The 25,403-nt window shown below is 36.3% G+C and overlaps 1 protein-coding gene across 1 annotated transcript; it reads left to right on the top strand.

The window, feature by feature from the left end:
• Positions 1-6,880: 6,880 nt before the first annotated feature.
• On the top strand, positions 6,881-14,729 carry LOC125224760 (probable cysteine protease RD19D). The gene is made up of 5 exons (XM_048128210.1): positions 6,881-7,316; positions 8,035-8,155; positions 10,462-10,646; positions 12,132-12,239; positions 14,451-14,729. The coding sequence occupies exons 1-5, from the start codon at positions 7,091-7,093 to the stop codon at positions 14,591-14,593; spliced, it is 783 nt and encodes a 260-aa protein (XP_047984167.1). The 5' UTR covers positions 6,881-7,090; the 3' UTR covers positions 14,594-14,729.
• Positions 14,730-25,403: the final 10,674 nt, after the last annotated feature.

The raw sequence follows: 25,403 nt of genomic DNA, 5'->3' as shown, positions 1-25,403 counted from the left end.
CTTAACCCTTAATTTGGCAGACATAGAAACATTAAAAATACCGTTTTTTTTTGTTGAATACTATTTTTATGGGTCATAAGGAGCCCCGAAAAAATAATTAAAAAAATCATAATCTTTCAGTTTTTCAGGAAAATTATGTTCGGTGTGGCGAACACTGCCAGCTAATCAAGAATTAAAAGTGTGAAATAATTTGCTGTATAAATGTTAAGAAACATACAAATTTTTCGTAGAAAATGAACATAAAAGTATTGTCTACACTTTGTGTGCCCTTTTTGTACTTTGTGACCCCGAAACTAGACCTCCTTCGTAATGTTGACACCGAATATCCAATACTCTTGGACACGGTAAGGGGAATGTCCTGGAATTTAGGCGTTATGTTATGTCAAATGGGGTTTTATATGCGGAAAATGCGCAAAACTTCTTACTGGGGTTCAACTAGACGAGATTATGTTTACTCAACTCGGATACCTGCTCAAGAGAGGCATCGATTTGAGACACAAGTTGCATTCTGCTTTCCAAAACCTGCTCACGATAGGCATTTGCACGACCTGTGTACTGGCTATCATCTGTGCTGTCATCCGCATAGCAGCAATAGATATTGCTAGTTTCTAGCTTATCATTGATATGAAGGATGAACAGGGTCGGTGATAGGATAGATCCTTGGGGTACACCTCCGTTAATGGGCCGGATTTCTGAGTATTGATCGTCGATGAAAATTGAAATGCTTCACCCAGGTAGAAAGCTGTCGACCCACGTGCAAAGCCTTTCTGGGAGCCCGTACGAGGGTAGCTTGGGGAGATGCGTCTTATGATAAACTCTATCAAAAACCTTAGGTAGCGATATCTAGGCTAACTGCCAGTACCTCTCCCTTGTTCTCAATGGCGGTGGCCCAACTATAAGTATACCAAAAGATCACCATCGCCACGACCATGGCGAAAGCCGTATTGCCGGTCACTATAATCTGGTGTTCTTCAGGTACGCCAAGAGCTGGTTATTAACCACTTACTTCATTGCCTTGGAGAGAAGAGAGGTTCTCTCATCTGGGCCTCAATGGGCCGTCGGTGTGTAGGGTTTGTGCGATCACCCTTCTTTGCGGTTGGATGGACTGAAGCAGTCTTTCAGGATGACGAGCATTTACCTGAGCAGTATGAATGCCAAAAAACGCGAATTAAAACTGGGGATAAGCTCCGCAGCGCACGTTTTCAGCACAATAGCTGGAAGACCCTCAGGCCCATTGGACTTATTGACACCGAGGGCAAAAAGTGCATGCCTAACTACACTTTGAGTGAAGCGAACCTCGGATGAGAGTATTGAGAATTTTTTACTTGGATGAATGATAATGGATGAATCTACTCTAAGAAAGTATTTTTGGGGAAGAGGGAAAAAGAAAAGGGGTCTGAATCCTCGCTGTAGGACCTTCCTGATGCACATCCATCGCGGTTCAACACGGTAACGCGGCGAGAACAGGGATAGGTACTTTTGCATCGGGATGTGCGTAATTAGGTTAGAGTTAGCTAATCATTTTTTTATTTAGACGTCATATTAATGTAATTTAATTTACTTTTGTGCTCTTTTGTGAAATAAAAATTTGGTATAAGGTCCACCGATAAGTTGGCAATGTTCGTCACACCGAACATGCAACCCTGGAATTCAAACACTGCGTAGCTGGCGGTGTTTGCCACACCGAACATACAACAAACCTACTATTTCACTGTGAAGATGGCAGTGTTCGGTACCACGAACATGACTTTTTAAGTGTCACTGTCACTAAATTAAGACTTACACTAAACTAGAAACTCTTTAGTACGATTAATTACCTCATTGGTAACCGATAAATGTCGTTTTTATTAATGTGGCACCATAAAAATCTAATAAAATGTCATAAATAACTTGATGATACTTCGCGGTTGCCGTCTTGCCGCGATTTTGCGTGCACTGCTGACATACGAATATTGTGACAGTAATGAATTAATTTTCTACCAATTAAAACAATACAATGCTACAATTTGAGTCGAAAGAAATATAAAAAAAAGACGAAAATGTGACCAGTAGATTTTTTTGAAATGTATGTTCGCCACAGCGAACACTGTCCAATTAAGGGTTAAGATGTTGGTCGAGACTCTTCGCTATGAGACCGTTCGCTGAAACGACTATTAGTCTAGAGCCAATTTGGCCACAAGTCGTCTCCTTCACGATTTTCGTCGACATCTCTTGTAAATACCTAAAACAGGTATGGATATGTTCCTCGTCCTCTCCAGATTACGAATTGACCTGTTTTAGTTTAAGGAGGGGGGGACGGGTCGAGAAAAAGGGGGGGAAAGATGGCGACCGACCATCATAGATATTTATTCACATCTCGAGTCCTATGGCACCAATCTGTTCGTGCGAGGTGTCATTTGAAACTTATTAAACCTACTTTAATTGTTTTCAAATAACTATGCTCATAAAAGTAACCGTTTAGGAAGTATTTGAAAATATTTGTTTTTTTATCGCGCATGAATTGCACAAGTACTAGTAAAAAATGCGTCTAACTCAATAAACAATAACTTTACCGCAATTGATGTTATTATAAAAATTTTGCGTCTATTCATGCTCTTTCTAAAAATATAAGTTTCATTGGTATATGATAATATATAACCATGTAATTAAGAATTTTGTTTGGCAGGGGTTATCCTCCAGGTCGCATAAACGGGCGCTGACCGTAGTAAAGTATTCAATATTTTTGAGGTCTTATTTTACGGATCCATATAGGAGAGGTATCGTTTGAAAGATAATTAAACCTACTATAATTGTTTACACTTAACTATAATATTAAAGGTAGCTGTTTACATAATATTTGAAAATATGTGTTTTTTATCGAGCATGAATCGCACAAGTACTGGTAAAAAATGCTTCTAAGTCAATAAACAATAACGTTACCGCAATTGATGTAATTATAAAATTTACGCCACTATTCATGAGCTTTCTAAAAATATAAGTTTTATTGGTAAGTGATAATATAACCATTAAATTACGAATTTTGTTTCGTAGTGGTCACTCCGCCGGTCGCATAAAAATGAGCGCTGACCGTAGTAAAGTATTCAATATTTTTAAGTTCTTATTTTACGGATCCATATGTAAGAGGTATCATTTGAAAGCAAATTAAACCTGCTATAATTATTTTTGAATAACTATAGTTATAAAGGTAGCTGGTTACAAAATATTTGAAAACATGACTTTTTTTTTCGAGCACGAGTTGCACATATACAGATAAAAAATGCTTCTAACTTAATAAACCATAACTTTACCGCAATTAATGTTATTATAAAATTTTCGCGAAATTTCATGTGCTTTCTAAAAATATAAGTTTTATTGGTGTATGATAATATATGACCAAGTAATTACGAATTTGGTTTAGCAGGGGTCACTGCGCCCTGTCACGATATTGGGTGCTGACTGACCGTCGCCAAATTTTCTACGTTACTCAGATCCTATTTTACTGATAAATTTGTGAGAGGTATCATTTGAAAGCATATTATGCGTACTATCTTTATTTCTAATATTTCAAGTCGAAACTGTAGAAGTTTACAAAATATTTGATTAGTAATATGTGTATTTTACTGTGCATGAATAGCATTGGCATTGATAAGACACGCTTCTAGCTCAATAAATTATAGTTTTCCGCAATTGAAATAATAACAAAATAAACGGAAAATGTATGACTTACACAAAAAATAAGTTTGGTTTGTATTGCATAAACAATTAATTTGAATTTGTTCAGCTCACCTACTGCGCACCATCATATAAATGGATGTCCACCGTCGTTGCCTTTTTCAGATTTTATTTCACTAATCGTATATTCATAATAAATATAATCTATCACGTATCGAATTTACTTATATACTTAATTGATCAGTAAAATAAAATCTGTAAAATGATGAAAAAATTAAGGCAACGGCGGTGGACATCCGTTTATATGACGATTGACCGTGCGCAGTGGGTATGGTGGACAAATTAACATTAATTGTTTAGGCAAAACTAACAAAACTCATTTTTTGTAAAGGCCATACATTTTGCGGTTCATTTCGTTATTATATCAATTGCAGAAAAATATAATTTATTGAGCTAGAAGCATGTTTCACTCGTATCAGTGCGAATGCTATTCATATACAGTAAAAATACACATATTGTCAAATATTTTGTTAACTTCTACAATTACGACTAAAATTATTAAAAAGTAACGATAGTACGCATAATATGCTTTCAAATGATACCTCTCACAAATTGATCGCTAAAATAGGATCTGAGAAATACGTAAAATTAGGCGACGGTTAGCACTTATTTACGTCACGGGGGTGCAGTGACACCTGCTAAACCAAATTCGTAATTACTTGGTTGTATAATATCATACATCAATAAAACTTATATTTTTAGAAAGCATATGAAATGTCCTGTAAATCTTATCATAACATTATTTGCGGTAAAGTTATTGTTTATTGGTCATGCACCAAGATACAATCTTAAAAATTATGAACACGGCAACGAAAATGGTCATCCATGTATATGACGGTGCGCAGTGAGTATGATGGATAAATTAACATTAATTGTTTATGCAATACTGACAAAACTTATTATTTGAAAAGGTCATACATTTCGCCGTTTATTTTGTTATTATATCAATTGCGGAAAAAAATATAATTCATTGAGCTAGAAGCATGTTTTACTCACATCGGTTCCAATGCATATTTTCAAATATTTTGTTAGCTACTACAGTTACAACTAAAATTATTGAGAACTAATGATAGTACGCATAATATGCTTTCAAAAGATACCTGTTAAATAAAATAGGATCTGAAAAATATAGAAAATTTGGCGACGGTCAGCATCCATACGTGGCCGGGCGCTGTGGCCCCTACTTAACCATATTTGTAATTACTTGGTTATATAATATCATACACCAATAAAACTTATGTTATTAGAAAGCGCACGAAATTCCGCGTAAATCTTATACTAACATTAATTCCGGAAAAGTTGTTGTTTATTGATTAAGAAGCATTTTTTACCAGTAGGTACTTGTGCGACTCATGGTCTATAAAACACATATTTTCAAATATTTTCTAAACAGCTACCTTTATGATTATAGTTATTTATAAAAAAATATAGTAGGTTTAATTAGCTTTGAAACGATACCTCTCGCATATGGATCCGTAAAATAGGACCTCAAAAATATTGAATACTTTACTACGGTCAGCGCCCATTTCTGCGACCGGGCAGAGTGACTCCTGCTAAACCAAATTCGTAATTACATGGTTATATATTATCATATACCAATGAAACTTATATTTTTAAAAAGAGCATGAATAGACGCGAAAATTTTATAATAACATCAATTGTGGTAAAGTTATTGTTTATTGAGTTAGACGCATTTTTTCTAGTACTTGTGCAACTCATGCGCGATAAAAAAACACATATTTTCAAATATTTCGTAAACGGTTACTGTTATGAGTATAGTTATTTGAAAACAATTAAAGTAGGTTTAATAAGCTTTCAAACGACACCTTGCACGAACAGATTGGTGCCATAGGAGTCGAGATGTGAATAAATATCTATGATGGTCGGCCGCCATCTTTCTCCCCCCTTTTTCTCAACCCGTCCCCCCCTCCTTAAACTAAAACAGGTCAATTCGTAATCTGGAGATAACGAGGAACACATCCATACCTGTTTTAGGTATTTAGAAGAGATGTCGACGACTTTTTGTAAAAGAGGTCGTTTGGTCCCTGACTATATCGGGACAATGATCGTCGAATCAACATACCACATGGCGGTTTAATTTATAATAATTATTATGGTTTCTAGGGTTCCGTACCCAAAAAGGTACAAAGGAAACCCTTCTAGTGCGACTCTGTCCGTCTGTCTGTCTGTCTGTTTGGTGTGGAAAAAAAAATGTTTTTTAAGGAAAAGGTAATGTGAAAAATACCCCCCCCCCCCCCCCCTTATTTCCGTAGTTGAGTTTTTACCACACATGGCTACTATTTTGAATATCACAGTAAAAATAAAATCGTACACGTGTTTTGATTTTTTTTTTCTTTATAAAAAACTTTTCATATTTGCTTTTTTACGAATAACAATAAAAGTACCTGCTTTCAAATAAAAACAAATAGTTAAAATTGGTTCATGCAATAAATATTTATCCCATAATAATCATCTTGCATACTAGATCGCGCACATTTGTTTACTTAATTTACCGATAGATGACGTTGAACGCTCATTTCCTACATCGCGTTTTTTCTGATATAATGAGGTCGGTTCAGGAGCGTCCCCACGACGAGGTACCGACCGCCACCCCGATTGGTGATGTGAAAGAAACATGATTGCCTAGTTGAAAAGTAAAGTCACTTAAGTAGTAACACTAGTACTGTAACTATACATATAAATGGGTTAGCAAAATCTTCGTAATATTTTAGTTACCTGCGATTAGATACCTGCTAATGCGATTGACATTTTATACTTGATTTTATATTTGATTTGATTTTTAAACTTGTTTTGGCAAATTTATAAAGTAAAATATTTTACATGTTTGAATAGTCGGGTGCAAAAAATGTTGCAAAAAAATTCATGACTTTTTAAAGACCAAAATGGAGTAAATAATTGTATTGGAATGTTTTAGGTATGACAAGGTTAGAAATTATGTTATCACAAAGGCGGTTTAACTGTAGTTAAAATATTCTAGGTAATTATTTTATGAAATTACAAGAATTATGAGCCGTAAATACTCGTACGATAGCACGGAGGTACCTAAAAACAACGAATGCCTTAAGTATAATTATATGAGTATATAAACGCCCTGAAACGACTGATATCCACAGTTACAAGTAATCTACAAGTGAACATGTTAGTTTGGGCAGCATGGGCGGCGGTCTGCCTCGCCGGCGCAGTCACAGCGGCGTCTCATCTCGATAAACCACACTACGACCTACGCCACGCCGAGAATCTATTCAAAAATTTTGTTAAGCAGCATGAAAAAGTATACGACCGAAGGGAATATTTAGAAAGGCTAGAGATTTTCAAGGAAAGTTTAAAAGATATTAACTCTCGAAATGAAAAGTATCCTATGACCGTGTTTGCGATAAATCATTTCTCTGATTTAAAACCTGAGGAGCTGGAGTTATATAGCGGAGTCGTGCCTGTGAGGAATGTATCAGAAGCTTTTGCTAATACCGCAAGCACTGTGTCTAGTTACTCCAGTTTACCTGAATTTGATTGGAGGAAAATGGGGGTCGTATCACACGTCAAGGATCAGGGGAAATGTGGCAGCGGGTATATCTTTAGTGCTATAGGTAGGTTTGCCTTATTTTATTTTGTCCAATTTATGTACTATTTATTAGTATTTATCTTATTTATATATCTCCCGGCCGTATCCGACCATGGTGACTGTTTTCAACTCCTTTGTTGAGTACGTTGATGTGCTCGCATGTGGCTCACGTAGCCGAATTTATTTGCGAAAACCCGTGCACACGACGGGCATGACAGCACACCGTTAATGTAATTATATGGAATAGCCGCAGGAGGACGGGCCTTCAGCTCATCCCGTCGGATATCCAGTTTGAAAAGTCGACGGGACTCAGTTATTTGATTTCTTAGCGACAAAAGATCTCCACACAGGGCGGTCGGTGGCTTGCTTCTCCCAGAGGAACGGGTCAATTTCGCAGCTCTTCATCATGTGGCGTTTAAGCACATCTTTAAACCTGAAAAGTTGTAGTATGTTATTAGTCACAATATTTTTTATCGAGCTACGTATCGTCACTACTTTTAAAAAATCTCGTATCTCACGCTGTTCCTCAAAGTTAAAACGCAGTACATCTATCTATATGCATTCCATACATACTACAATTTGCTTTTCATTGACAGACGAAGATACAAGTTTTTTTTAAAGTAGTGAGGATATTATTATTTAAGATTAATCAAATAATAAAATAAGGTTATACCTGTTTTTTAGGTGGCCTCTCACACATTCTGAAGAGAAATTATGTTTTTGCTTATTTAATATTTTTGCAGGTGCTATGGAAGCCAGGTACAACATGAAGTATAGACAGTGCTTGGCGTTCTCTGAGGGCCAGGCCCTTGATTGTTGCAAACACGCCGGATGTTATGGCGGCGAACCGTGGCTTATCATAAAGCAAGTTTTATTTTTTAAACTAAGGTGAAGTGCAGCCGAGTCGGGCCAAGCCTGCAGTGTGGATTACTTCCACCTCTGGCAAAAAGTAAATCAGCACAAGGCAGCCCCTTCCTTCCGGGCCTCTAAGTACTAATATACTGACGTACCTAAGAGAAACACTTTATATGGGTCTTTTTATGTACTTTTTTAGGGTTCCGTAGTCAACTAGGAACCCTTATAGTTTCGCCATGTCTGTCTGTCCGTCCGTCCGTCCGTCCGTCCGTCCGTCCGTCCGCGGGTAATCTCAGTAACCGTTAGCACTAGAAAACTGAAATTTGGTACCAATATGTATATAAATCACGCCGACAAAGTGCAAAAATAAAAAATGGAAAAAAATGTTTTATTAGGGTACCCCCCCTACATGTAAAGTGGGGGCTGATATTTTTTTTCATTCCAACCCCAACGTGTGATATATTGTTGGATAGGTATTTAAAAATGAATAAGGGTTTACTAAGATCGTTTTTTGATAATGTTAATATTTTCGGAAATAATCGCTCCTAAAGGAAAAAAAAGTGCGTCCCCCCCCCTCTAACTTTTGAACCATATGTTTAAAAAATATGAAAAAAATCACAAAAGTAGAACTTTATAAAGACTTTCTAGGAAAATTGTTTTGAACTTGATAGGTTCAGTAGTTTTTGAGAAAAATACGGAAAACTTCGGAACCCTACACTGAGCGTGGACGGACACGCTCTTGGCCGGTTTTTTTTATTTCAAGTCCAATAAAACTACGACAGATACGTCAATGTCATAGCTGTCAATGTCACTTATGTCACTGTCAAAATACTATTCAGGATACGTCAACCTTTTAAATAAAAACATTCTTTATAGCATATAAAAAACCCAAAATACAAAATTATACGTATGTTTAAATTCGCGACTGGTGATGCGTGGTTGATGTTTTTTCCCGTGTTGTGTGTGTGTTTCTTTTGTTTTAAATCTTATCAGTAGATATAATTAGTGGCAACGTCCGCCACAAATTATGAATCTTGGTCATTGGTATTTAGATTAGGGGTATTTGTAACAATGCCTAACTCCTTCATGCACGTTTCCAGTAATTAACTTACTTACACCTAAAATAATGAATAAATAAATCAAAAATTTATGCACTAAAGATGGCATTTGTCAGCCCGGTGCAATTTCTGCAAATGTGTATTAAACTAGTCACACAATATCTCAACAGGAAACAAAAATTTAACAAAAAACAAAAACTCAACAAGGCAGAAATCACCACGGAGCACAATAAATTTTCAAAAATGAATGAAAGTTGATGAAAGTGACAAACCCTGGTGTCATGGCCGCCTCCGAAAAAAAGAACGACCATGACAACCATAAAACGCGATGTACACAATTTCATTAATAAGTCAAGTCAAGTACAGTACAGTATATTAAAAAAATATATCACAATGTCTGAGGTTTTCTTTACCGTAAAATAATGTACCAAACGTTATTAACACCTGAAGTGATACAAACGCAAAACCAACATTGCAACCAAAAAATATGAAAAATATTTTTTTTATTCGGGCGTCCTAGTATTTATGTAAATAAGTAAATACTATTAATTATTTAAGTCAAAGAATTGAAATTATCAATAAATAAATTATCTTTGCGTGTGCTTTTATAAAAAAAAGATTACACTATCTTATAAACATTTTCTTGCAGTAGTAACATCGTAGTAGATTTTTTGGACTTGAATTCGCGTTTGGAGTAGTATAGTTACAATAATCTATTCAATCCCTGCTCCAATTCGAATGCCCCGCCAAGCGTTCATTCTACTTGAAGTTTATAGATTATTCTAAATTCAAATAGGGGACTACATACAGCCAGTCACCGAACATAAAATGCTGCACAAGATTTCATTCTGTATATATGAAACTTGGAAATATCCGTGGAGTCAATAAAATACTCGATAGTCCAATGTATATTTGTGCGGCCGGCCGACCGCACAGGCAAACGAACTGAAGCAAACTGACATGTTTACATTATGTGACATTGTCTATTCAACCAGCACGGGAAGCATGGTCGCGCGCGCACTATTTGTAAGTGCGATAGGGACGGCCTGATATTTTATCGTCTATCGCGCGACCATGCTTCCCGTGCAGTAGAGTTTATAGTGGTACACATACGAACTGTATGTGGTAAAAATATTTTCTTATACTACACGTTTACGAAGGGTTGTTAACTGCCCAAATTATCATATTTATTAACAAGCATTTCAAATGTTGACTGTACTTATTCAGCAACCGACTTTTGTTTCTTTTTTATTTAAGTGGATACTGGTTCCTCCCAGGAGTTATGCTGGAAAAAGACTACCAATATCATCCAGAAAGGCAGACTTGTCAAATTAGCAAAAAGGTAGTTACCCACGTGATACCTCAAGTTTACTCACTACTCCCCGTATTCAATGAAAACTATTTGCGTTCTTTTCTAATAAGCTTTGGACCTTTGGCTATCTGTGAGTATACTACAGTGTATTTATATGTATAGTTAGTAGGTAATTAACACTAACTAATGTAACTTACCTAATAGTTGCGTGCAACTAAGTACGCTTCCTAAAAGGGTTAAGGTAAGCTAGGTTTTGGCTACGCATACATGCATCCTATACGTATATGTACATGTGTGTGTGTGTATGCATAGCAAAAACTTATATATATAAATATTATACATATATCTAAAAAAACTATGAGGTATTTTAGCTTGATAAGTGTATGGGAGCCTCGTCTGCCAACAAACCACAAAGTGGTTTGGCAGAAGATATGTAATAGGGTTAAGCTTTACATTCTGAATAAACGTTTTTTTTTTTGTTAATACACTGAGAGTTAAAACAACCAGTTTACATGTTTGTTCAACAAGTTTTTTGGTTAAAATAGCGCCTACGTGCTTTTTGGTTCAAACAAGTTAGATTTTGGAACGTGTAACTAGTACATTCTACAAGTTACTCGTCATTTGAATCAACAAGTCGATTTTGTATAATTTTTAAGAAATAAAAACCGCCGCCTTTGGGGTTCTGGTGAAAGCTACTTGCGAATGTTGGATTATGTAGAAATGTGTAGGTATTTTTTTAAACTGCTTTTAATGCTTTAATTATTTGATGGCAACAAAAGTCAATATACGTATAACGTTAAGGTTTGAGGAGTTTATTCAATTCCTCATGAATCCGATTATAAGAAATCGAAGCTTGACAAAATTTGACTTGAATACTCAAAGTGCTTAACAAACATAACTAAATAAATGTAACTGTTCTGAACTTAAATGCATGAACTTCTTATAAAAATATCAAAGTGTGCCGTCCAAATTTGAAAAGTTATGTTCTGGCCATCATCAGCAGTTCCACTGCACCAAATGTCACTGTTCTGGACGTAAGGACAAGGACATGCTGTTCTTATAAAAATACCAAAGTCACTATAAGCGTGCCGTTCAGATTTGAGGAACTCCGTTCTGACCGTCATCAGGAGTTCCACTGCACCAAATGTCACTGTTCCGTACTGGTGAACACCAAACGAAACATTAATGCAGAAATATACTACAGTGTGTTACCAGCCTTCTTAAAGGAGTTGTTATTTAACTTAATCATGCCTTTAATTTAAAAATCAATAAAAAAAATACTTTTTAGGTAGTAGTAAACTTTGGAGGTACCTAGCAAAAATAATATTGCCAACAATGTACGGCAAAGTCACTTGTCATCATGTAAGGGCAATGACATCTCATAAGTATTAGCGATGTGAGTCATGACAGTTACAAAGTATACACGTACATTGTACATTGAATGTGCGGATTTCTGAAAATTAATTTTGGAGTTAATTTAAATTAGTATGATTTATACGCTAACGATTGGTACCTTATAACGGATCATATAATTATCAGTTTTAATAAATTCCCGCATGGTGGCAACACACTGTGTAGAAATGGTTTGATTTTTTGTAATTTTGTTTGATTTCAGGCTTAAATTCTGCGGATTTTAAACACTATTCTGGAGGAATTCTGGAACCTGACTTGTGCACCGGTAAACCTTTAGATCACTGCGTTCTCTTAGTAGGGTATGGGGAAGGTATGTAACAATTTAAATTTAAATTATATTAATCTTAATCGATCAAAAACACTACTAAAAGTACTAGTTTTTACTTGACTTTACTAGTTTTCAATTTGAAACTAAGCAACCCGCCGGGGTTCGCGCGGGGATAAGGATCGCATTTCCCATTGGCACGGCTCACGTAAGCCTGGAGTCTTGACAACAAATACCAAGGCTTCGTGTAGGCACTAGTTTATACGAAAGCGACTGCCTTCCTTTCATCACACCTTTTTTGCGCCATAATGAAAAAGGCCAGAATGGAATTTTTTGATTGGCTCTAGCGTCTTTATAAATAAATAGTTATTTGTTTGGGGGCAAAGTTGTATTTTAACGCCGAGTGTGGAATTGAAAAACGAGCAAGCGAAAGAATTCTATAGTTGAACCACGAGCGAAGCGAGTGGTTCGAGAATAGAATCCTAACTTGCGAGTTTTTTAACACACGAGAAGTAAATATACATTTACACCCGTGTGTAACACAAAACTTTTCCCCTCACTATATTGAGGAGACTACAACGCAAAAAATGCGTTTATCACTGCTTCCAGTAGTTCCACAGGTGGTAAATCATCTTTATTACTAGATTCACCTATTTTTATCAATTTTAAAGCAGTTAATTTGACTTTATTCAAGGTCAAATTACTTTACCCACTAGTGGATAAAATGCGTTTTTACCCGCTGGTATTAAAGGACAAAACACGTGTTTCCGAGCTAGTGAGGGGAAAAATATAAAAACAATGCGACACAGATCAAAATAATAATAATCTGTGTTGAAAAAATCATTGCTCTATCTTCGAAAACCAAGGAGGAAAAAGTCGAAAGAGTTTGTACTTATGGAGAATTGATTCCTCCTGTATCATCTTAATGTTGCAGTCACGACTGTCTTCATCCAATAACGTTTTCAGGGGAGTTACCATGACGTGCTAAAGCCGTTCAGTTTAGGTTGAGAGAGAGGGACGGAGCTATGTAACTGCTATGGGATCCCTTTCTTTCCCATAAAGTTATTGTTCATAATTTCGTTAGTCAGAAGTTGTTATTCATATATTTTGTGGTCATAAACATCACTAGTCATAATTTTTGTTACGAATAACGTTTAATGGTTCTAACAATAACAAACCATAATATTGGATATCATAATCTCAAAAGTCATAAAGTTGATGAGTATAAAATTGAAAAGTATAACAATAATTATTCAGAAATATTATTAAGCATATATTTTGAAGCCCTACTGATTGGTCTTCGTATAGATTCAATGTCTAATATTCCTAAAGTGTATTATATTTCAGACATCCCTTCAGACATACATATAATTACACAGAAAATTTTTATACATAAAATATTATTTATAACTTCAAAACAAAAAGTAACCCTATTCCTCAGGTAGGTTGTTAGTTTCCTTTGATTCCTTAGAGCGCAAATAGGAGCCCTGAGTAGCGGGGCTCTGTCTACCCACTGGTGGAACTAAATTGTTTTAAAAATAACACTTTTCCTCGTGTAGGTTCGTTAGTTTCCTTTTGTACCTTAGAGCGGAAATAGATTGTTTCAAAAGCAACCCTTTGCCTCGTGTAGTTAGTTTCGTTAGTTTCCTTTTGCTAGTTATATTTTGTCCTTAAAAGCGGATATAGAAGTTGTCGACGTCAGCTCCTTGGCGAGACCAATTGGTTTAATAGGTGCCATGAAAATTTAATAAATACTGAGGAAGTTAGTAAGCCAGATTACAACTTACGAAAATGCAGACGAAAAAACATTGCAACATTTTTTATGGGAAACAATAGAGATCCCATTGAACGCTAATATTAGTGAAGAAACACATGGTTATTAATCATTATGACTTGTGACAAAATCCTTAGAACAATTATTCCAAATAAGTTTATTTCCTTCAACATTATGGATTTGTACAACTATGGACTTTGATTATTATGGCTAATAAATTTTATGACTAACAATAATTATGACTTTCAAAAATCGGAACTATAATTTCTGACGTTTAATTTTATGACTAGTGATAATATGACTAAGACAAATTATGACGGAAAACGTTATGGATAGTAAAAATCGGACTTAAAAAAATTATGGGAACCAATAGAGACCCAACTGCTATAGCTGTGTCCCTTTCTCTCAACCTAAACTGAACGTCTTTAGTACGTCATGGTAACCCCCCTGCATGTGCTTAACAGTGTTTATTTTTGTTACAGAAAACGGTAAAGAGTTCTGGATACTGAAGAACTCTTATGGAGTACTGTGGGGCGAGAATGGATACGTCCGCATACGCCGAGGGGTCAAAGCGTGTGGTATAGGGGGAAAATACTATACCGCAACTACCGCTGATATGCAGTAGAGCTTTTAACCTCTCGTATGCTTTATTATGATATTTACATAATTATATATGTAAATGATTGATATTTTAATGTCAATTTTTGACAGGTGTCAAAAGCCTCTCATACCATCGGAAATATAATACATTTTGGATTTGCCGTTTGAATATTATTTTCTATTTTATTTGCTCCCTGTACCGGCTCCATCTCCGTTTTGGTGATCGCGTATGTACTTATGTATGCGTACCATGTACGTACGCAACACATGCAAGCGGGAGAGAATGAACAAGAATGAATCATACTCATCTGCTTACATGTGTTGCGTAGGTTCTCGTAAACGGCACGCATATATGTACATACCACGCAGCGCAGCGTATATTTAGAAGATCTTTTATTCCGCATACTTGCTATCATAGGTAGATTAGGTGGTTCACTAATGTTTGACCAAAACAATTTTAGCAAATGTTCATTTTACAAAAAACGTTTCATCAATATAGTAATTGGCAAATGTGTTATTCCGCAAATGTATCATTTTACAAAAACTTACTTGACAAATATTCATTTAGTAACTAATACATTAGAAAAATGTGTTATTTAATAAACGATCATTTGTATATTTTTCATTTTACCTATTGATATGTTTGACAAATAGATTAATTTACCAAATATTATATAATAAATTGTTATGTGATAAAAACTTGATTGTTGAACGATCATAAAACATTTCCACTCGTATTTTGTCTGTGTTCTCACAAAGATAAAAGGTCATATGATATGATGTTTGAAATGCTGATTGAGTATGGAGCAGAAAATAACATTGTTATAAAGCCAAAAGTATGCGTTTTAGATTTTGAAAAAGCAGCCATCTCAAGTTTGCGATCTAACTTTGAGGGAATAATTTTGCATGGTTGCAATTTTCATTTGGGGCAGATTATTTTGAGGTAAGTTACAATAGTTGCTTACGTTTTCTGGGTTGTTAAAAAAAAATAACCTCGAAGCCTAAGGCGGGAGCAAAGCTCCCGCCTTAGGCTTCTAACCTAACCTATCCGGATCGGTTTGCTCCGACAGGTTTTGCTCGTTAGGGTTATTCTATGCAATTAACATCATCCAGGAGTATATTTTCTGATTAAGGAACTAATTAAAGAAACGATAAGCAACGATCGAGGGTTTAATTGAACAAAAAATGGCTGGTGCTCCTCCAGAAAAAAAAAGCAAATACGTCACCAAGGACGAACGAATTAACAGGATATTAATGTTGAAAAACGAATATTCAGAGATAAAATTATTAAAATCGCTGGCTGTTCATTTAAAATTACAATAATGACAATCAAAGAGTGCAGAATTTATAATTAATATAAATGATTTGATTCGGAATAATGTTTTTCATTTGACTCATGTTATAAATTACTATTACAGAATCAATTGTCAAATAATACATTATAGCAAACATTTTTAGGCTAAACGTAGTTTTATTAGTCAACTTATTTGTCAAATATTAACTTGTCAAAAGTATCTCTTATAAAATGTAATTTTGTAGGTTAATTATTTGGTCATGCCAATAATTTGTCAAAAATGTTTTTGTAAAGTAAAGATTTGCCAAAAAATCATTTTGCCAGTAGTTGGTTGTCAAGTGTCAATTTGCTAAACAAGTTTTGGTCAAACGATAGGACACCAGATATAAGAATACATCATCATCATAAATTAAAGATAATCTCTTGTCGGTGGAATATTTTCCAGCTGCTATTTCTATCCTGTGCCAGCTCTTTGACTCTTTGATACGGCACGGCCCCTACTTTTTATTTTACTTGGTCCATGTAGCTGCGTCTGGGCTTTCCTCGACATCTCTTACGTCCTATCCGCCCCTCCAGAATAGTTATAAAAAAGTGGTCGTGACTCGTGTCGCATCAAATGTCCGATCATTTTTCCTCGTCTATTTTTATTTTTAGGATAGTACGTATACAAGGATTTTATTTTCTTTTATAAACCATACGTTGCGAAACCCTCAAATCTAAGATAAAAATTAACTTAAAGATTTTAAAATCTTACCCTACCTAGTGTTAAGGTTAATTCTCTTTATTCATTTTACTCGTACATCTTAAGTTAGGTTGTTTATAATATGAATAAAAAAGTAAAATACAAAAAAACACAATACAAAACAATATAAAAAGTAATTATAGGTTATTCTTCTTATTCATTTTATCTCTTAGGCTAGGTTTTTTATAATATGATTATAAAAGTAAAATACAAAACCACTTACAAAACAATACAAAATATATAAACATATTATAATAGTATTTTATATACAATCTTGATATAATACAAAGCTTTTCAGTCGAGTACCGTGTTTAGGCCACGAAGCTTGCTGAGTGGCCTAGTAGTACGGTACGGTACGAGAGTGAAAAGCTTAACTATATCACTATTGTATACAATATTTTTTCTACGAGTCATGATCTTCATCATCAATGGACAGAAATATTATCATTTATGTAAGTTGAAATTAATGTTAATAGAGTCGCTCACCGTTGTATCAACATCGAATTACCTAGCAACCAATTGTTTGTAATAACCGTCTCTGATAGGCCGATAACGCGACAGATAAAAAAAATGTGTTTCAGATGCAGGAAAATTTGCCAGGTATCGCAAATTAGTATAGAAATTGTATGAAGTTCTATTTTTAACCGAATTCAAAAAAGGAGGAGGTTCTCAATTCGACTGAATGTTTTTTTTTGTATGTATGTTACTCGATATCTCCGAGAATCGTGGACCGATTTTCAAAAATTTTTTTTTAATCGAACGGGTATAACCCCGAGATGGTCCCATTGGCACTAAGTCGGGGTCTGATGATGGGATCTTGGAGAAATCGAGGGAATTCTTCAAATGTTATAGGCACATGTAATGTTTTTAGTGTATTTTCCAAAGGTACACCAGTATTTACGCCTGATGGTAATAATTTTATGTGGCTGAGCTGATGATGGAAGGTCAACTCCTCAGTGGTTAGGAGTTAAAGGATAATTCTTTCACTACTGTAGGTACATATATTCGGACTGATACATATAATATCACTAGGAACCACTAAAAATCAACAAATAAATTAACTTTTTAACAAAAAATAAAACCGCCTTCAAAAAAAATAAGCGCGTTACAAAACACGGAGAAACTAAAAAGCCAAAAATAATAAACCTTTCAATTCAGATTTCTTATCGTATTGCAATAAGCTAAACATCCAAATTATAAACAAATCAATTATTTTTGTAGTCGGTACCAGACCTGTTCGTCGCCTTGCTATTGCCTGTTTGCCCCACCCAACCATACACAGGCTGGTACCGACTCCAAAAATAATTGATTTGTTCATAATTTGGATGTTTAGCTTATTGCAATACGATAAGAAATCTGAATTGAAAGGTTTATTATTTTGGCTTTTTAGTTTCTCCGTGTTTTGTAACGCTTATTTTTGAAGGCGGTTTTATTTTTTGTTAAAAAGTTTATTTATTTGTTGATTTTTAGTGGTTCCTAGTGATATTATATGTATCAGTCCGAATACATGTACAGTAGTGAAAGAATTATCCTTTAACTCCTAACCATTGAGGAGTTGACCTTCCATCATCAGCTCAGTTGATTTTTAGTGGTTCCTAGTGATATTATATGTATCAGTCCGAATACATGTACAGTAGTGAAAGAATTATCCTTTAACTCCTAACCATTGAGGAGTTGACCTTCCATCATCAGCTCAGCCACATAAAATTATTACCATCAGACGTAAATACTGGTGTCCCTTTGAAAAATAGACTAAAATAAACATTACATGTGCCTATAACATTTGAAGAGTTCCCTCGATTTCTCCAGGATCCCATCATCAGACCCTGACTTGGTGTCAATGGGACCATCTCGGGGTTATACCGGTTCGATCAAAAAAAAATTTTGAAAATCGGTCCACGATTCTCGGAGATATCGAGTAACATACATACAAAAAAAAAAAAAAAAAAAAAAAAAAAAAAAAATTCAGTCGAATTGAGAACCTCCTCCTTTTTTGAAGTCGGTTAAAAAAGGAGAAACTAAAAAGCCAAAAATAATAAACCTTCGAATTCAGATTTCTTATCGGATTGCAATAATCTAAACATCCAAATTATAAACAAATCAATTATTTTTGGAGTCGGGGCCAGCCTGCGTATGGTTGGGTGGGGCAAACAGGAAATAGCAAGGCGACGAACAGGTCTGGTACCGACTACAAAAATAATTGATTTGTTTATAATTTTGATGTTTAGATTATTGCAATCCGATAAGAAATCTGAATTCGAAGGTTTATTATTTTTGGCTTTTTAGTTTCTCCGTGTTTTGTAACACGCTTTTTTTGAAGGCGGTTTTATTTTTTGTTAATTGAAATTATTACAGTTAACTAAAGTCAACTATAATGAGCTTATTATAATTGAGTCGGAACTGCCATAGAGTATCCAACACTGAAAAGTTAGCACTTATAGTTTAGTCTGTGGTGTCCTAATTGACAGATTACAGTCGACAAGTAGAAAAAAAACCTAATAGGTTATTTGTATGTCTTTCCCATCGCGGAACAATGGTGTTCCGGACCTAAAGGAGGCGTGCGCGGGGCCGAAGACAACGCGTAGAGGTCCTTTTGACACTTTAATGGAATGTAAGAGGTACACCGAGCGGATGTTGCCCTTGCCCGTATCATGGGACACACGCAGAGGCAGCACCCGCCAGGGTGTAAGGACTATTTTGAGAGTTAATGGAATCTAAAATGAACGGGGCTATTTATACCTTAAGACGCAAATGGACCAAAAATGCTACAATGGAAAGATGCCCCCTTTTCAATTTGGGAATTTTGGTTAAAGTACTACTATTACTAGTGTTATTAACTAGATCTATCGAAAAAATGTAGTCAATTAAGAACAACTCTTTGCGAAATTTCTATTGCGAAAAAATCTTTAAAATTGTTTCCTCCTTCAAAATTTAATCAATCGTAACGAAATTTGTGAATCTGAATAACAATAAAATAATCTGTATCAGACCGTTTAGTTTTTTTGGCACATTATTACCATTTTTGAATACCTACCACACCTTTTTTTGCACCATAATCAACACGGGCGTTTTTGGAAAATTTGAATGGGCTCTATTAGCGTCTTTAAAAATAAGAGTATAAAAAAAACGGTCAGACACAGATACAAATAATAATAATCTATGTTGAAAAAATCATTGCTCTATCTTTAAAAACTATAGGGAGGAAATAGTCGAGAGCTTTTTTATGGAGAATTGACCCCTCCTGTTGCGTCTTAATAAAAAAAATATGATATAGATTATATAATTTAACACAATGACTATTTGCAGAAGAAGAGACAACAAAACACTTTCTGGAGTGTAATCAGGTAGAAGTACATAGGAACAAATACTTAGTACGCCTAACACACCGAAAGAGGTATTTAGCAACCTGAAAACACTGTCAGGTTTCGTAGAGGAGCTGGGGTGGTTAAAGTAGTGCTATCTACATCGTCATTTCCCGCCAAAATAGGTAATGGTTATCGGCTTGCGGAAAATGGACAATAAAACTAACTAATTTAACTAAATACAATGACGCTGACGCTAGACGATGTTTCTCACTGCGTAGACAAGATACCAATAGTTCTCCGCACCGTATCGTACCTAGTTATCTTTCTCTATCAGTATCACGCTACGCTATTGAAGAACGATAGAAAGAGCTTACTACTGGTGGCTTCTTCTGTAGGCTCCCTGTTCATAAGTTTAGTGTTTCCCACTGCAACATTTTTTACTGCTTTTTTGGCGCATTCATAGTGATGACGTGATTTTTTAAGTTGAGATAGTTGAAGGGATGAAGAGTGACATAGAATACTTTTTGTCTCTTTCTAACGCGAGCGGGCAAAAGCTAGTAAGAAATAAGAGGCATAATGTTGCTGTTACATGGGAAATACTATTACGTGCAGTGTACAGTCAACTATAAAGAAAAGGAGACCCCCCTGCTATACAAATTTGCATGCAAGGGGGTCTACTTTTCTCTGCAGCTGACTGTATGCCTTGCCGCGTTTATTAATCAATGAAGTTCGAATCTTTTGTGGTCTATACCGAAGGACTTACGGCCCGGCCACGACATTGGACAAGTGCGACAGCGGTGAGCGGCAGCCATACGTGCGAATGAAAAGTCCCATCGCTGTGTCTCGCTCCAATGTATGGCCGCCGCTCACCGCTGTCGCGCTTAGACCAATGTCGTGGCCGAGCCGTTATATAGTACTAAATGGAGTTTTTTTCTAGAACGGACTAAAATGTTTCCTAAGTTTTAGGGATGATTTTTTAGAAAAGGTGTCAAAACCCCGGCGGAGAAACGCAACGCGGTACTTTACAACTAGGGAACAAATCAAATTATTTTATTAAATATTTTTATGATTTGTTGTTTTTCAAGTAGTCATACTACTATATGAAAATTATAATAAATTATATAAATTATCCGGGTGGGCTTTGTCGTTTTGTCTTTCGTGTATGATATCTAAGTATTTATTATTTAAAACGCCCACAAAATAAGGACAGCACCCATTATGCACGTAGCGATTAGACGTCAGCTAGATCAATTCTTGGAATTTCTAAAAATGTGTAGCGGTAAGTCCGTGCGACGTTTGTTCCGGAGGTCGCGGATTCGAACCCCAACTCGCACCAATGAGTTTGTGTGCGAAATGTCATTTTGATATTTGCCAGACGCTTTTCGGTGAAGGAAAACATCGTGAGGAGACCGGAGTAATCCAATAGGGTCGAGTTTACCCTTTGGGTTGGAAGGTCAGATGGCAGTCACTTTCGTAAAAACTAGTGACTATGCCAAATCTTGGGATTAGTTGTCAAAGCGGATCCGAGGCTCCCATGAGCATCCCGTGGCAAATGCCGGGATAACGCAAGTGGTGTCAGGTGAACCCATCGGAGTCCGAGTAGGCACTCATATTCGGATTAAGACCGCGTAAGTCCTTACAGTAAGCTAAGTACAGCTTTAAAATAGTAATTATAGTGATTTAAATAATTTGCTTACCGCTTCTCCTGCCGCCACCGTGTATCTTCTAAAAAATCCTTAGTCGCTTACACATGAATGTAGGTACATTTCACTTACACTCATTATAATTATGTTCAGTCTTCATAATCAACTTTTACATAGAATTCTCATATACCTACATAGCCTACTGCATTTACAGTCGTTTGCCTATTATGAAATGAAATGAAATGAAATATTTATTTTCCAAGTAGGCATATTACAATGCGCTTATGAACGTCAAATAAAACTACGCCGGCTCTAACCCTACGCCTCAGCCTCGAGAAGATTTCAGTCCCCCCTCAGTTGGAGGAGGGTATCCACTATGGGACCGGCAAGAAACTCGGCGGGCCACTTCTTTTCAAAACATTACATCTTATATTTAACATGCATTAAAAAAAACAAGATACAATTTAATAAGCAAAAGTATTCATAAAAAAAAATATTAACACAAGAAATTATACAAAGTACAAAGCTATTATGATTATTAATAAGAGATGTTAGAGATGTATAGTCTCTAAGTGTCAAAGTACATCTAAAAAAATTTTACATGAAGAAAAAAACCGAATAACTAAAATAACTTTAGAGTTGTAAAAGACTCTTGTTGTCTTAAGCAAAGGAAAAAAAATATATGTATACTTAATCTACTTTTTTCCTTGGAGATGTATATGGTCTCCAAGAGTCAGAAAGAAAAATAAACAAACAAGGACCGAACAGAGTGCCTCAACGTAATATCATTCAAAATTAATGTTACATAGAATAGCATAGCCCCTATTAGCTGAAACAGACCGGTCTTCACAAACAGCACCCGTTCACGAATATGGCGCGCATCTCAGCCATCATTACAACTTAGTTTTGTGAAAAAACATTAACTTAGTTTTGTGAAAAAAAGCTATTTCTTAAATAACATTTTGCCACAATTTTTAGAAAAGTAGCAGATGGCACACAATACACGATAGTTTTTTTTACTTATAGAAGCGATCTCTGAGTTTAATTATTAATTAGTCCATTTATAAGTATTTCACTGTTATTTAAGTTAATTTATACACTAACTCTGATAAAATAGGTCTGACTGCCACGCAAAGGTATACAACACATTCAAGCGTTCCGCTACACTCTAGTCATTCAAATAATATAATACACCAATATTTTATACAAAATTATGTAAGATATTATTTATGCAGTACACAGTTTATTTACTATGAAATGTTATTTCCACATTATATTTACAAAAAATGTGCATCTAACCATTCAATAATTGACAGAGCACTGACTGATCGGAGAAAATTATTTATACTCTGTCAAACAAGTCTGTCAGTACATAAGAACAAAGAAAACTATATGCTTCCTTTTCTTTAGGGTGCTAGAGAAAAGGATACCTATAGTTTTCTTTGTTCCCATTCACTGACAGACTTGTTTGACAGAATATATAGTTATTAACAAAAGACGCGCGCTGAGCGGCATCTCAGGCTGCCAGTAACATGCGCAGCACGAGGTTTGTCACTAGAAAAGGCGCGAAATTAATATTGTCTATGGGACGATAATCGTAGTAGGCGCTTACATTTTTTTTTTAATTTGCCACTACTATTTAGCGGCATAAATGACTCGATCCAGACTTTAGTACTGTGGATTAATCGCCTACAAAATTAGTAAAAATTTTATGAAATATTTTACCGTATTGTTTTTCGTGTTGCTTCGCATTATGCAGAGATTATTCTCTGAAGATATATTATTATCATCAACATTTAATTTATAATAGATTTATTTATATTTTCTCTTAGGCTAGGTTTTTTACAATATGAGTATAAAAGTAAGGCCCTTGGTCTCGGTAACATACGAGCCATTAACCCGATCCAAGGGAAAGTAGAGTCACCTTCTCTTGCTTTCCACTTGGATAACTCTTGTCCGGCGCGTCCTTGTCGCGGGGGTGGGCACCTCTTTGCTTCAGTAGGCCGGAGCATAGGGGTGGCGAAGTTCGGATGAGGACCCAGTTTCGTGGGGTACAACACGGATCCCTTGCCCTGGGTAACGGGCGAAGACCCTAACGGCTGTAAAGGCGAAGATTGCGGAAGATCAAATCGGCGGCACAGGCGGATGGGGCACAATCCCAGCATTGAGCTAGCCTTGCATAATGAGGTCTACAGGTCATGCTGGCGCTACGTTGCTGGGCAGGGTGACGTAGTAGATTTGGTGGCGGAAGAGACTCCTAGCAGTCCAACGGCAGCGATCACAGTCCTCCACGAGGATTACTGTCTTGACGTCAGGCGGCAGCCGGTCGTAAAACCATATAGCCAACCATTTATTTCTTGTCCGAATATGAAAGTACACAAAAAGAAAGGAACGATAAATGCTAGGGCGTCCCCGGAAGCGACGGTCGAAGAAACGAGCGCTCATCGATGCGAATGGCCACTTGGAACGTCGGATCTATGACGGGCAGAAGTGCCGAACTGACAGAAGTCTTGAAAAGACGGCAAATCGATGTGTGTTGTGTACAAGAGACCAAGTGGAAGGGGTCAAAGTCTAGAAACATCGGCAATGGCTATAAACTTATCTACCACGGAACATCTACCACCAGAAACGGCGTCGGTATTATAGTCTCAGACTACTGGATTCAGCGCATAGTAAAGGTAATCAGACAAAGTGACCGGCTTATACAAGTAAAGTTGGCGCTAGATCAACAGCCTTGCCTCAACATCATATCGGCGTACGCTCCGCAATCTGGTACTCGAGAGACAGAAAAAGATATCTTCTGGGAAGATCTTAGTGGCTTGTTATCAGAAATCCCAAGTGATGAAACTATCCATCTTGGCGGTGACCTAAATGGCCACGTGGGATCCTCGAACATAAATGCGGAAAGATGCCATGGCGGGTTTGGGTATGGCACCCGAAATAGTGACGGTGAGACAATTATAGAAATGGCGTCAAGGTTTGACCTTGCTATAGTAAATACCTTCTTCCAAAAGAAAAATGATCATCTCGTAACATACCGAAGTGGTAGGAACTCGACACAAATAGATTATATTCTCGCAAGACGTATACATCTAGGCAGATACAGAGACAGTAAGGTCATACCTGGGGAGTCACTGACAACTCAACACAGAATATTGGTCACCACATACAAACTTCCTAAGCCTTTAAAACAAAAGCAACACAAGGTTCCAAAAATCAAATGGAGTTCGCTATCAAAAGCGGTAGGGCAAATTTTCACCCGAGAACTAAGGGATGCATACATGGACCAAAAAGACACTGAATTAACGGCCGCAGAAATGTGGAATAATTTTGAAGTCACGTGTAGAGGAACTGCGGAAAAACACCTAGGTCGCACAAAGGGAGCAACAGGTCCATTTAAGGAAACAGCTTGGTGGAACATAGAGGTCAAAAACGCTGTCTCCAAAAAGAAAGAGGCTTTTAAAATCTGGCAGTCAACAAATGAAGAGGCAGACCGTTTACTTTACAACGACCTCAAACGGCAAGCTAAACGAACCATAGCTATATCCAAAGCTGAATCCTATCAAGCTTTTTACGAAAAATTGGAAAAAGCTGACACTCTAGTAGACATCCACAAACTGGCGAAATCGCGTCACAACAGCACCAAAGATATCACCACAGTCAAGTACATAAATGATGCATCCGGTAAACTTCTAACCCAGGACAAAGATATCCGGGATAGATGGGTGCAGTACTACGAAGATCTCTTAAATGTATCGCACCCGAGAAACACCAATACGTCACCACCAGTCTCTGTCTGTGGCCCCCTTACAGCGATAACACCCACGGAAATAAAGAAAGCTCTGTGCCAG

The sequence above is a fragment of the Leguminivora glycinivorella genome, chromosome 3 (genome assembly GCF_023078275.1).
Source record: "Leguminivora glycinivorella isolate SPB_JAAS2020 chromosome 3, LegGlyc_1.1, whole genome shotgun sequence".
NCBI lineage: Eukaryota > Metazoa > Arthropoda > Insecta > Lepidoptera > Tortricidae > Leguminivora > Leguminivora glycinivorella.
This window is presented reverse-complemented; position numbering and strand designations above follow the sequence as displayed.